The 13,807-nt window shown below is 34.9% G+C and overlaps 1 protein-coding gene across 1 annotated transcript; it reads left to right on the top strand.

Annotated features, from left to right (window-relative positions):
* The first annotated feature begins 5,195 nt into the window (after window positions 1–5,195).
* On the top strand, window positions 5,196–12,470 carry LOC131927038 (ornithine decarboxylase). The gene is made up of 11 exons (XM_059282695.1): window positions 5,196–5,357; window positions 7,346–7,480; window positions 7,596–7,763; window positions 8,049–8,145; window positions 9,875–9,951; window positions 10,066–10,238; window positions 10,357–10,660; window positions 10,770–10,929; window positions 11,015–11,157; window positions 11,276–11,481; window positions 11,698–12,470. Exons 3-11 carry the CDS (start codon window positions 7,659–7,661, stop codon window positions 11,858–11,860), a joined length of 1,428 nt encoding a protein of 475 aa, XP_059138678.1. The 5' UTR covers window positions 5,196–5,357; window positions 7,346–7,480; window positions 7,596–7,658; the 3' UTR covers window positions 11,861–12,470.
* The last annotated feature ends 1,337 nt before the right edge of the window (window positions 12,471–13,807 follow it).

The raw sequence follows: 13,807 nt of genomic DNA, 5'->3' as shown, positions 1-13,807 counted from the left end.
CTGTTTGTGAATAGATTTAGTGACACACCAAATTCTCATAACTAGTCATAACATGTAACCTAAGACGCGCTGTAGTAAATCGTTTTTTCTTTGACTCATTAAATATATATATATATATATATATATATATATATATATATATATATATATATATATATATATATATATATATATATATATGTGTGTGTGTGTGTGTAGTTTATGTTGTATATGATAAGATAATGTAAATTTACGTAAACAAAACAAATGAGCTCTACTTCACCTGCCCCATGGACCCTAAGATTTGAAAGGGTACTTTACTTTCATATATCTTCAATAAAATTGCGCAAAGACACCGTGTTATACAGTTATAATTTTTTTTTTAAAGTAGAAATTTTTTAAAACTAATTCAGAGTAAATCAGAGCTTTACATTCGGTATTATAAAGCATTGTTGTGCGTCACAACGTATAACACGCGGTAGTTTTATAAAAATGATAAACCACGGTACCACCCCAACACTCTTCCTGTTCTGTAAAGTTAACATAGTACCAATTGATGTACAAATATTCGGTTGTCCACCTTGGAGCCAGCAGTCAGCCCTGTCACTTTGAAGTTAAGTTTCCTGTGCAGGAATTCAAAAACACAAGGGAATTTTTTTTTTCAAACTTTATGTCTTTCTAAATTTAATTATGGCAGTTCGACAATGCTAACGGCCATTGGGGTGTGTGGGGGGGGGGGGAGGAGGGGGGGGGGGTTGTGTAGCTTGAGTTGGACACCAGGGTATCTATGGCGAATTTTCAGCTCGAGTGTCTGAGGGTGAAAGGTCAAACGTCACATGTGTCACTGAATGTCAGCAGTTGTTTTAAAAGATCAACCACCACTGTGTAGACTAGCCAGCACGTGGACGCCAGTTGTTTGAAGCTGGTTAGGGGGTGGATCTTAACCCCCCCCCCCCCCCACCCATGTGCAGATTTAAAAACAGTGAATTGTACGTTCCTTCTAATTTTCACTGGTTTTCATTCAACTACCCTTACACTAAAAAACCTAAATGAAATGCTACGAATATATTTCCAATGAACGCGAAAAAACGAAGTGTTAAGACAATTCAATGTTTATCTCATCAAACTAATTGGCGTGAATACCTTTTCAAAGCTCATCTCATTTCGCACTAAAAACTATTTGCCGTAAATTTATTTTCAATGCTCATCTCAAGTTGTCTGAATTAAAAAGCTCCAAAGCGTAATTATAAAATTTCTATTTTAATTAGGCTTCAAAATATTTTCATTAGGTGAAAGTCTAGAAGACGAAATGGGCCAACGTCTCAACAATGCTGATTTGGTTCTAATCGGCCAACTGGGCAGATAGTTGATTGCCATAGTGAAAAAGTCCAAGAGTGATTAACTTTCCGGGAAAAAAAAACAATTATTTGCTTTTAGACAAGCTCAAACTTGTAAACAAATTATTTCGCTTTTTCAATAATAAGAAATTTACATGCATTTTCTATCACTTATTTAAAAAATATATTTTCGGCTTATAAATTATAGCACAATACTTTATGTAGGTTATTTGATTATATTTTATGTGCTCTTGAATTAGTTTAATTAAGCTAACCGGAAATTTTGGTTATTATAATTTAAAAAAAAACCCCATAAAGTAACTAAATTAGTTAATTTACAATATTCAATCAACTCAAATCATGGACTTCAATTGAATGTTGGGCACCTGATTTATTTTACTGCAATAACAAGGGGAGCAATTACGTTTTCAGAAGATTAACTTCAGAATTTTTACTGCTTTTACAATTAAAAAATCCTCTTTCTAAGCATTTCTTTAATTGTAACGTTTTTCAAGTAGATCTATATTCCAAAAACTTTTCTGTCATTTACAATGAATCCGCTGTAGAAAAAAATTGGCACTGTAGCATAACTTTTGAAAACAGTTTGATAATAAACACATCTATGAAAACTTATTATTAACACACTTTTAAATTAAGCTTGTAAATCTAGTCTGTTTTTGTTTCGTCCGTTTTGCGATGCACGTATATTTCTCCCACCAACACATGTTAGGGAATCCCAAAGCCGAACCTGTTAATTCTAACCTGCTAACCAACAGTTAAACTGGGCCTAGGTCCACCCTTTTTAAAAGGTGTAGGCCTAGATCTAGTTTTAATATGTGATTAAATGGTTAGTCATGAAATTTATAATCAATTTTAGCGAAATAATAATTCTTATTATTTAACGGTAATGCGCAAATTAGAAAAATGGAACAGAGGTTAAAATCGAGATTTTAAATCTATCACTAAATTCCCACCCAAACAAAAAATATCCCTTTCCTGTAGCCTAGAATGCACCGCTGAGACTTGGGGCGTAACCGGCTTTTTTTTCTCCTTAGGATAGATCTAATATTGTTTGTTTGAGGGGGAGGTTACGGGGAGAAGTCAAGGGCAAGGTCGGACTGCAATCCCTTTGAACTTTGCAGATAGGCTACCAGTTCAGACAAAATGGTTGCCACAGTATGACGAACTAAAAAAAATAACTTGTTTACAATTACAAAAATAATTTATTGTTATATATATACATTTTAAAAAGATTATGGGTTCTATCACATATTTCTTCTCAACTACACTAGTAAACAAACGTAAAAACCATTCGGAATGGTTACAACATCCGGATGACGTGTTCAGTAAGGCAATTTACCGTAAAAGTCATACTTTTCTTTGATTTTGCCTTTAATTTCAAATTACACATATGAACCAATTGAAGTATATTTAAAAATAGAAAGATCTTTCTATCATAATAATTATGCAATAAAAATATAATTAACACGCGACACAAAACTATTTAGCATTTTAGAATAATAATAAGAAACAGGCTTACAGTAATTTTGCGAATTTATTATGAAAATGACGCTTAGTCCTGACCGGAGAAAACTAGCTTTAATCTCCGCCCCTTTTATTTAGTGACTGGTTCTATTTTTAGCAACGACCGGCTCAGTAGCTCATGCACAGAATAGGCCATCGACAATCCATCTTATTAGTCTAAATAAATAATATTATATTTAAGATTCATATGATTTTCCAACGAAGTTGTTAAATCAATGATTAAAATTACTGCGCAAAATGTATTTTATCTTTTTCTTTAAAAAGCCAACTCCGCCCAACGATTTTATCGACAAGATGACGTATACCCTCAATGAAGACCAGTTTGGCTTTAAAATGTTTTAAAACTGAAGCCAAAAGTTAAAACCTGAACATTTAAAGGCTATCAATTAAATATAAATAAAATATGTGTTACTGCTAAGCAATGCACACACACTGCATTATTTTCCTACATATTATAACTAAAAATAAACAATCATATGCTTGAAAATTGTTGCTTCTTTTTTATTATATACTAGGCATGCTGCCCAGCTTCGCTTAGGCTTTCGAAAACATTGAGAATTTGAATGCTTAATTAATTCGCCCGAAGGTCGGTCTACGACCTCAAGAGTTATGAAGAGGTTCCTCCGTGGACATTTTTTTTTCGATTTATAGCTCATATAAGGTACCGGTCAGTCGAGGTCAGTTTTGACCCCCACATCGTAGACTTTTCGGCCAACCGGCCCCCGTGTTCTGTCGCACCAAGGCAAGATCATGCCAAATTTGAAGCGCCTGCGGCGCCGGGAAGTGCCCTATCGGACACCCGACAATCTAGAATCTAGATCTAGATTCCTAAAAGAATTTTTTTTTAAAGTTTAGCCCGAGCATAATAAAAAAGAATACATTAACCAAGTTGACTTGCTGTGTCTCGAACCCGCACCACCTGCGTGGTTTAATGTACACTAACATCTCCGCTATTTAGGCACCTTATAAAATACGGAGAATGAAACACGTATTTTAAAATCTTAACTTACACGAATATGCTTATTCTTTCAAATTATTTTTTTATCCCAAATTAGCCAGTTCATAACAAAGATTTTGTATAAAATAAATAAGTCTTGAAATAGTTTAGTCCTAATATAGAAATTTATTTTTGGAATAGATTTTAGAGAAGTTAGAGTCTAAATCTAGATCTTAGCGTCTACGTCTAGATTATAGATCTAGTTATTGCGTAGATTTAGATTTAGTCTAGATCTAGAATCTCTAGATCTAGAATCCAAATAAATAAAATAAATTTTATGAGTTTAGGCCGGAAAAACTGTATTGTATACATTTCATAGTGTACGTAGATCTAAATCAAATTTGAATGAAATAGTTCATTTCTTTTTATTCAAAACACAGCAGATGACGTCATTAGTTAATGTATAAGCAATAGCGACGTCACAGTTTTATGCGTTCTTTTTCACATGTATTAATGCTTTTCCGGTTGCATAAATAATACTGTTTCTCTACATTCGAATACGCCTTTAATTTTTATTTTTCTTCTTTAAGTAAAATTGTGGTTATACATTTAAAACATCTAACATATTATTTTCAACAAAAGTCCGTAAAAAGTTCTCGATATATCGCTGCCGATTCTGACGTGATGTCCGGCGAAAAATTTTTGCGGACAGAGAAAGAGAGAGAGAGAGAGAAGAGCGCACATGGCCTTTTATAAATTAGGATTTAGTTAAGATTTTACTTTTTACAACGAATGAAGTATATGACGCACAGTTTGATTAGTAGAACAATTAAAAAACAAACTGCACAATTTTTCTCTAAGAAATTGAAAAGCAAGTATTAAGTATAATTTAACTTAGGCAAAAAAAATTTTTTAGAACATGTTATGTCGCCGTTATTTTTATGATGCTTTTAGAATACTGTATGAATTACAAACCACTACTTTTTGACAACTCCTCGGCTAAATACTGATATGAAAAAATTAACTTTTTTTCTATTCAAATCATCATTGAAACAGGAGAGAAAATAAATGTTTGAGGGTGTTTTCAATAAATTAATTATTTTAAATAAGATTACTCCATTATACCACTGTATCATTAAGTTAAAATTTTAATGAGAGTTCTTAAAGTTAATATATTAAGTTATATTTATAACAAAGAACTAGAGCGATTTAATTTTTTTTCCTTCAAATCAACAAGCTTAAATTATTGAGAACCGTATTAAACATACGATTATTTTCTCATTAACACTAACCACACCTTCAGCGCGTGACAGCATTGTGAACAGAGGTTTTCAGGCCTATTTGGTTTAGAAACTGGTAAAATCTGGCCAGTCACTTCCATATAAAAGGGGGAACATTCGCCAACATCGTTGTGTTTTTCCGTGTAGAGATCGTTCAACATAAATCAGGCGCGCTGGAGTCGACACACTGTGATCTGTTTTTCTCTCTGTCTAATTCATCAAGCTGCAAAAATTACGTCCATAAAAAATAAAGAAGCTCAGTCTGAAGCTTCTGTGGAGGTAGGAATATGTGTTAACTTAATTTAATTGTAGGAATAACTATTTTGAAAACGCAATAACGGTTAATTCTAAACTCGATGTAAAACGCATTTGATGTCTCAAAGACAACTGCTCAACAGCTTGAGCTCGGTAAGCTCAGCAGACGCCCTTCTCGTTTCAGCTAACAGATTACTTTACACGTCACTTAATACATCTACACTCTCATCGAATGACTATGTAGCATAATCGCGTCTTTGATAGATCTAGATCTATTGAAATATCACAATGGTAATGATTCAGAAATGAACGGAATTTGCATTACAAAAAAGGCCATGCCACAATGTCCATGACCATGAGGAAGTCAAAAATCAAGATCTTTATATTTAGACATCTAGATTCTAGATCTAGAATAAATCTTCACGTTTGACTTGCCACATACACTAGATCTAGATGTAGTTTAGTCTGTTACCAACTGATCAGATAAATTTTATCTTCATTTCCATATTAACAAAGTTTAAGTTAAACAAAATTGGTTGGCCTAATTTTTCTCTTTATTTTTTAAAGGCTTTTTGCTATGAATATTGAACTCTAAATAAAAGTTAGTTAGTGTTTACTAGGCTGTGTTACTTGATATAGTCTAGATCTAGTGATCTTGTTTAGTATGTTGTGTACCAGTGTTCAAATGCTACTTATATTAAATCTTAAGTGTTTAGTGTTAGGCCTACTGTTATATGAATAAGACTTAATTTAATGTCAAGCCCTGACTAAACCCAAAATTTATCCCAAGTTTTCCCATAGCTTTAAACCTAACTAATTTCTAACCAAGAACTAGATTCTAGAAGAGATTACTAGAGGAGCTTACACTTTTCGGACACACATAGCGAAAAAACGCAACGTAAAAATTCCATGCGGTCTCATTCAGTAACCGCTTAACATAGAAAACAAAAAAAAGTATCATATCTATCCACAACCATTCTACTTTAATAATGTGTGTGTCATTTTGTATTCATACGCATAGAACTTAAGCTATTCTTGTTATAGTGACTGGGGGGTCTTAACGTGTGTTCGAACACATGTAATACAGTTTTACATGTGTTCGGACACCTTTACCTGTCATCGGACATAGCACTTTTTATTCATTTAGAATAATTTAAAGTCAATTTAATGAATAAAAACATATATGCATTTATATTGTGTTATTGATTGTTTGTGAGGTAATTTTAATAGTATAAAACCTTTTTCCCACACTCCCAAAGTTCATCCCATTCAGCCATTGCGGCTCGCGCAGTACGCTGCTAAGCCAGCCAGGTCACATGATTCCCCCTCCTCTTTCGCATTCCACTGCCTTCTTGACCTTATTTTGACCCTTTCCCTTCAATAACCAGCCCCTTTTATGCTCTAAATTCTTAATTAGTAATATTTTTGTGTTGCTGTCCGGTCCCATGTAAGGCCAAATAAGTTAGCGAACACCCCTTTTTTATTGTTCAAGCACAAAAAAACCCATTAACCTTGACATTTACGATGTTCCATACATATATAGAAGCTATTTATAGTGTAACCTTTTAGCTAAGCATTGATTGGTTCAAGTTTTGCCCCTAAGTCCAACCCTAGGTCACTTCATCCGGCTGGTGTAAAAATAGAAATGTGCGTACCATGCAACGTTAAAAAATTTCTAAAAATAATTCTTGAGAAAGGAAACGGAAGTACTTGACACGGAAGTGTTCATAAATGAACAGTTTACGTGCAGGCGCCGTGGTTTCGCGTGAGACATGCTAATTAAAGTTTCTATGAGCCAAAAACCGACGAAGTGTTCGCTCCTACGTAATTTTTGGTGTGTGTCCGAAAAGTGTAAACTCCTCTATAAACACCTAACACACCTTCACAAGTCTGCTATTTTTGAGTCGAAGACTTACATTGTTAGTGGAGAGACCTGAATTTTTAAAATAAATTCATATTATCAACCACCATGTCTGGAAAGCAAATGCTAATACATTTATTTTACTCAACAGGGCAGTAGCTCGACTGTCTTCTTCAGCCAAAGTCCAGAGGCCGCTTGTGGAATAAGGAGGAGATTCAATTTCAACGCTGAACCGCCGTGGGATCCAAGCTAGTATCTATTAAAGGCAGGCGTTTCCTTGGGCCAGGCAAGTTTAAGTTTAACTATCAGTCAAAGTGATTTGCATTAATTTTTAGTTGTCTAACAATCAATTAGCAAAGTCCTTTGCTTACCCTTTGTTTTATTTTTTTCTAATTTTACAGATTGCTTGTACAACCCCGACTTGTTAATTTTAATTTATAGACTTACACTTAAAAATATTCACCATGAAGCATAAGTATTCCTCCATTACATCTGTTGAAATCATTGCTGATCCCATGCCCTGCATGACACAGCTAATTCAAGACAAGATTGATGAGCTTGAAAATAGGGTATGCTATTTTAATCTTTCCACAAATGGTGAAAAAGTGAGTTATCATAAAAACTACATTATGACATGTTGGCACAAAAGTTCAAATTAAGCTGATTTACCTTTCATAGGTACATCAGTTACAAAATCTAAAATTTTCATGCTTACACTTGTCAAGTTAAACTATAAGCATGTCTGCTAACAGTACTATAGATGTGTGCTCAGTTTATTGAATTCTTGACAAATTGTTTTTGTGCAAGTGTACTTTAAAATTTAAACAAAACTAATTTTGAACTTACAATGACAGGGTTCTGATGACGCATTCTGCGTGTGCGATATTGGCGATGTTGTCAATAAGTTTAAGACCTGGAAAGAGCTAGTACCAAGAGTGGAGCCATTCTACGGTAAGTATTTGGTGGCAGATTTTCGCACTTAACTATAACACATAATCACCCATTTTTTTAAAGGGCTTACCAATGCTGATTTTAATTTGGTCAAGTTTTCCCCTTTAACTTCCATATGGCTGAGTCTCCTACTAACTGTATTATTTGTATACAAAACAAAATCATAGTAAGCTGATAAATATGCAGCCATTCCTACCTAAAACAATCTTGAAAAAAGTCCCTCAATGATTTGTTTGATAGGCTACCAGATCTTGTATTCACTTTCTGTCCAGTGCTGCATTCCTTTTCTTTCTGGAATTCTTGAACCTGTTCTTTTTATTTAGAATTATTTATAATCAATCAGGGTTTCCCCTCATTGATAAAAATTATCCTGTAATAATAGATCTTAAGGCATGAATCTTTTAATCTTTGAATAAAATCTATCTTTTATTTCATCTGCAGTTAAATTACTTCATGCACGGATTTAATACTTGAATATTTCTTGTTGACTGGCTTAGTGTATTATTACTGTAATATACATTTTCTCAATTAGTTATGAATGTTTATCTAATGTTATATGGCATCCTACCCTTATCATTTTCCCAAAAGAGCCAGCTGATTACTTCACTAACTGGATTTTATCGGAGTACATCGCTTCAGTGAACCGCCTCCTGAATTTGTAAATTGGTCTTTTGACATTTTTTTTTTCAGTTGGTCATCTGCTCTGTTGGTGCTCGAATCTTTTTTCTTTTATGGATGTCCTATATTTAATGAACTGTTGTGCTATGTTGCAGTTTCATGTTGCAAAATCTGTTCAGTTTTTAATTTTTTTAGCTTTCTTGACTTAATGTGGTTGCTATTAAAATATGGAATTTGGGTTCTGTGAATTTTGCTTCTCAATGTTCTATACATCCTCATCAAACGAACTAGTAATGGTCCATGCTTAATTTCCTGATCTTTAGTTGTGGCTCAACCTAAATCGTACCGCTTGCTACAGAAATCAACAAGGATTAAAAATATTTTTCTTGATTATACAATCAAGCTATTTTGAAGCATCCTCACTTAATTTTAGATTGTCTAACTTAATATGTTAGCACTTCTCAGTCTGAGTTTTGCTAATACCAGTGCTTACTGTCCAGATTGGTTTGCTATCATTTCCTCTTGGTCACACTCATTTGGTTGTTAAAGGCTTTTTAAATTTGACCAGCTTAACATTCTGTTCGGTTGGTAGGCCCTCCTTAATTTTTTTTTTTTTTTTTATATTTACAATTCTTTTTATACATGGCCAGTTGTTGACCAGTCCAGTTGGCCAGTGCTTGTAAGGTTTAACCTACCATAACTTGATGTTTGCTCACGGCTAAGGAGCTTATAGCCATGCTATTTCAAAGTATCCAGTTTACCGACCTATGCGGACCAAAGAATCACATCAGGTTTACCATCTATCCTCTTTCTCATCTTTTCTTTTTTATCTATTTCATTTCATGAATGAATGTTGAATTGATAGATGTTCATTTCATTTTTTATGTGCATTTTTATCACATTACCAGGTTATTTTTAACAGCTGTAGCAGTCTTTGTCAGCATGACCTGCTCATTCTATGGCTAATTAAAAATGTTTCTCTAAAAGTAAATAAAACACCAGATGATACACAAATCAACTTGTTCATCTTTTTCTTTCTAGAAATGTAATTAACAAATTTCTGGGTGTTTATTCACCAGTGTTTTGACATTTTAAATTATTTGTATTTCAGCTTGCAAATGTAACACTGATGAGGTTGTTGTAAAGACGCTTGCCGACCTGGGTGCAGGTTTTGACTGTGCCAGCAAGGTTGGTCTTAACTTTAAATGTTTCTAATCATGTAGCAATCTTAGAAATATTTCTGTATGCAGATGTCTGTGTTTACCATAAGATTTTTTCTAACAAATTCTATAATTATTTCAGGGTGAGATTTCACTGATTCTCAAGCAAGGTGTACCTACCTCGCGCATTATTTATGCTAACCCATGCAAGCAGAAATCCTTCATCAAATATGCAGCTAAGCACAATATTGACATGATGACATTTGACAATGAGGCAGAGCTGATCAAGATCAAGGATATTTATCCTTCTGCCAGGTAATAACCTCTAATTTAAATAGTTTCTTTAATTAGTAATTGCATACAAATACTCAGTGCATACAAATACTCAGTGTTAATGTAGTGCTCAGATTTCAATGTAGTTTTACTTTTTCAGGCTTGTTCTTCGCATCCTACCAACTTCTCAAATCAAAGTTCAGTGTCAGTTGGGCAACAAGTTCGGATGTCACCCCAGCAATGTCTACAAATTGCTGAACAAAGCCAAGCAGCTAAACCTCAACATCATGGGAATCAGTTTCCATTGTGGAAGTGGTGTACAGGAAGCTAAAGCATTTTCCCTGGCTGTGAAACAAGCTCACGATGCCTGGAAAATTGCATGTGATCTGGGATTCAATATGACCTTTCTTGACATTGGTGGTGGATTCCCAGGCCAAAAGTCTGCACCCATCACTTTTCCTGAGGTGCGCACACATTAAGACCTTAGTTTGGATATTTATCAAATTCTTAGTTTGTCTGGATGTTAATTTAGTTTGCATGGATTATAAAATTCCTATTCTGATTATTCATCAGATTGCTGCTCTACTGAATGATGCGTTGGACACCTATTTCCCCGCTGACATGGGTGTGAGAATCATTGCTGAACCTGGCAGGTACTTTGTTGCATCAGCCTACACTCTTGCTGTGAACATCATTGCCAAGAGAACAGTTGCTCGGGACATTTCTGATGCTGGTATGTCATTCTCCTGTTGGCTTTGATACTGAGTTTGGCTGTAATAGTTTGTAGTGGTGTTAAACAAACTAATTGTTAATTTCAGACGGCCCCCCAGATGGTCACAACCAGCAGGAAGTGACCAACAATGACGAGCCGTCCCACATGTATTACGTGAATGATGGTGTGTATGGTTCATTCAACTGCATCATGTACGATCATGCCACTGCAGAGGCTCATGTGTTCTCAGTGAGTATTTAATATATCTTTCCTAAACTAGAAACTTATTCAGACCTTGCACAGGTTATTTTTGTGCAGACTGATCAGGTATCTGCGTTGTTTTTCATTGTGTACTTTTGTTCCCCAGGATTCCCCCTTAAGATTTACCTCATCTGTTTGGGGACCAACTTGTGATGGATTAGATTGCATTATTAAGGAGTGCCGTTTGCCAGAGATGGAAGTGGGCCAATGGATGTACTTCCCTGACATGGGGGCCTACACAATAGCTGCAGGGTCTACTTTCAATGGGATGCCCCGCCCAACCATCCATTATATCTGTAGCAGAGATACCTGGTAGGCATTTAGTCTTCTAAATTTATCTAGTCAATAGTGTATTTTTAATGTCACTGGTTAAGTACCTATAGATCTTAATTAACAAATCATTTTCTCCCTCACTCTGTGATTCTATAAAATAGTTGAGCGCATACCTCTAGACATGTGTCTAATGCTGTAAATTTTTTATCCTTGTGTGGCCTGTCTAAATCAGTGTTCTATATCACTTTTCTTCAGGAATGAACTGTATCCGGACAGTACCAGTGCTAAGCGCCGCTGCGAAAGCGTTTCTTCTGAAGCTGAATACCCATGCATGATGGCAGCTGGTCCAGATGTGATGTCTTTGCGTGAGGCAGCCAATTCCATCTCCTGCATTGAAGATGAATTAGTCCTAGCTTGAATTTCTTGTGCTAATGTCAGCTGTTTATGATTTTCATTTCATTCGGGTTGTTTTTGTTTCAAAACTTGTCTAATTTTTCAATTTTATTTGTACCACTTTTGTATGTTCTTTATTTTTTCTTAACTGCTCAAACAAGGTGTTAATCAGAAGTTCATTACAGATGAAAGCAAAAGCTATAGATTTGACCTGTGTTGAAAAGACAATGTTAGGCACCAGAGATGGTCCTGACTTGCGTAGAAACATTGAGCTTTTTGAGATTTTTTTTGTTTGAATTTTTACTATTTAACTTTTTTGAGGTTGGGTTTTAGATTTGAACATTTCATGTGGTCCCTTTTGATGTTAGTCTTAATTTGTAGCTTAAATTTAAGTGTTTGTATTTGTAAGTGCCAGCTATTGTTGCATGCAAGATCCTTAGATAGCACTTAGGTTTTGGTTATTTGGGAGTTAAGTCATTCGCTTAAATATCATTGGGTATATCATTCTAGTTGTAACAAGTTGGGGCTGTACAAGCAGTTGGGGAACGCCTGCAGACATATCTTTTTTTTTTTTTGGCCATTGTATTGTAATGTATATGCTGTGTTGTCAATAAAATTTGGGGCTATATTTTTCAGAGTATGTTTGTTTATTGTATGGTCTAGACTTGAATTTCTTGTTGCTATAGGGAATTTTACTAACAGTTGTGAAGTCACAGGAAGTCTAATGTAACTGTCTTTTCTCACAAATCCCCATTATGTGAGTACAATGTATGGTGGCCACCAAGAAGTTAGATTCAAGCTAAACAATCCATCCATCACTTGAAAAAAATTTGCTACTTGACAAAACAAAATCCTAACTAATAAACTTTAATTACTTTCCCTATGCCATGTGTTGTAAATCTAACCAAACTAGTACATATCCTTAACATCCAAAATATGACCAAGTTTAGTCTAAAAGAATTTTCACATGAGACCGTAAATTGTGTTGACATTCTTTACAAGATTTCTGTGTATGAAGTACTGGATGAAAGTTGAAAGCCATCAATCGCCTTTCAGCAAAATGCCTACATCAATAAAATGGGACAATGGGCTGTTGAGAAAAAGGGACAAAATGTATGACAACTGATGCTAAGTGAAAAAACCACTAAGGAAGCAGCAATTTTTTTAATTAGCACCTGTTAAAGTGTTATAGACTTAAACGTGAACCCTCAAAATTCCCGAGTGAGCAGATAATGTACATCAGTGAGTGATCATGAAACATTTTTAAAATAACCTTTTTAAAAGTTATAGCGGCACCAGTGATGGTAGGCTAAAAATGGAGTATAATTTAAATAATGGACACCTTTCTTGCCTCTCAGTGGATTATCCTCTTGAGCAAACAAATTCTGTTGCCCTATCACAACAAAGGCTTCACTCAATTCAATGTCCACCCACTCAACAATTTTGTCCCTTGTCAAAATATTAAGGAGTTTTTTTTTCTTGATGCCTTCATTAATGGTGCATAATGTAAACCAGATATGTGTACAGATGCTGACTTAAGACGGTCTTTTCATTGTTATTAATTATTCATCTTTTCCTCTTCATAGACACATTGGGCCACCACCAGCAATTTTCTTGGCAGTCCCCCATGACAGTCCTGTCTCTGCTTCCCTGCTGTACACCTAATGCCTAATGTCTTCCTTGGCCTTCATTGCTTTCTTTTTCCATGAGGCATCCAGTTTAGTGCCATTCCTGCGATGTCTTCTGGATTCGTTCTTAGGATGTGTCCCATCCATCACCATCTTCTTTTTTCAATTAATTTAGAAACTGCTTCCATTTCCATCTCTCCAATTTATCATTTGAGATGGTGTTAGGCCAGTGTACTCGCTTTTATCCTTCACAAGCACTTAGTTTGGAAAGAGTCCAGTGATCTGATGGTTTCGGTTGTTACTTTCCAGGATTCGCTAGTAGGACGCTAAGGACATTACTTTTA

Source organism: Physella acuta, unplaced genomic scaffold (genome assembly GCF_028476545.2).
Source record: "Physella acuta isolate Inbredline_101_S28 unplaced genomic scaffold, ASM2847654v3 ptg001368l, whole genome shotgun sequence".
Lineage (NCBI taxonomy): Eukaryota > Metazoa > Mollusca > Gastropoda > Physidae > Physella > Physella acuta.
This window is presented reverse-complemented; position numbering and strand designations above follow the sequence as displayed.

Excerpts from the sequence above, each read along its gene's own strand:
- LOC131927038 (XM_059282695.1), top strand. The coding sequence starts at position 7,659 with ATGAAGCATAAGTATTCCTCCATTACATCTGTTGAAATCATTGCTGAT. Across the intron at positions 7,764-8,048 it reads TTGATGAGCTTGAAAATAGG|GGTTCTGATGACGCATTCTG; the intron begins GTATGCTATTTT and ends TTACAATGACAG. Across the intron at positions 10,239-10,356 it reads GATATTTATCCTTCTGCCAG|GCTTGTTCTTCGCATCCTAC; the intron begins GTAATAACCTCT and ends TTACTTTTTCAG.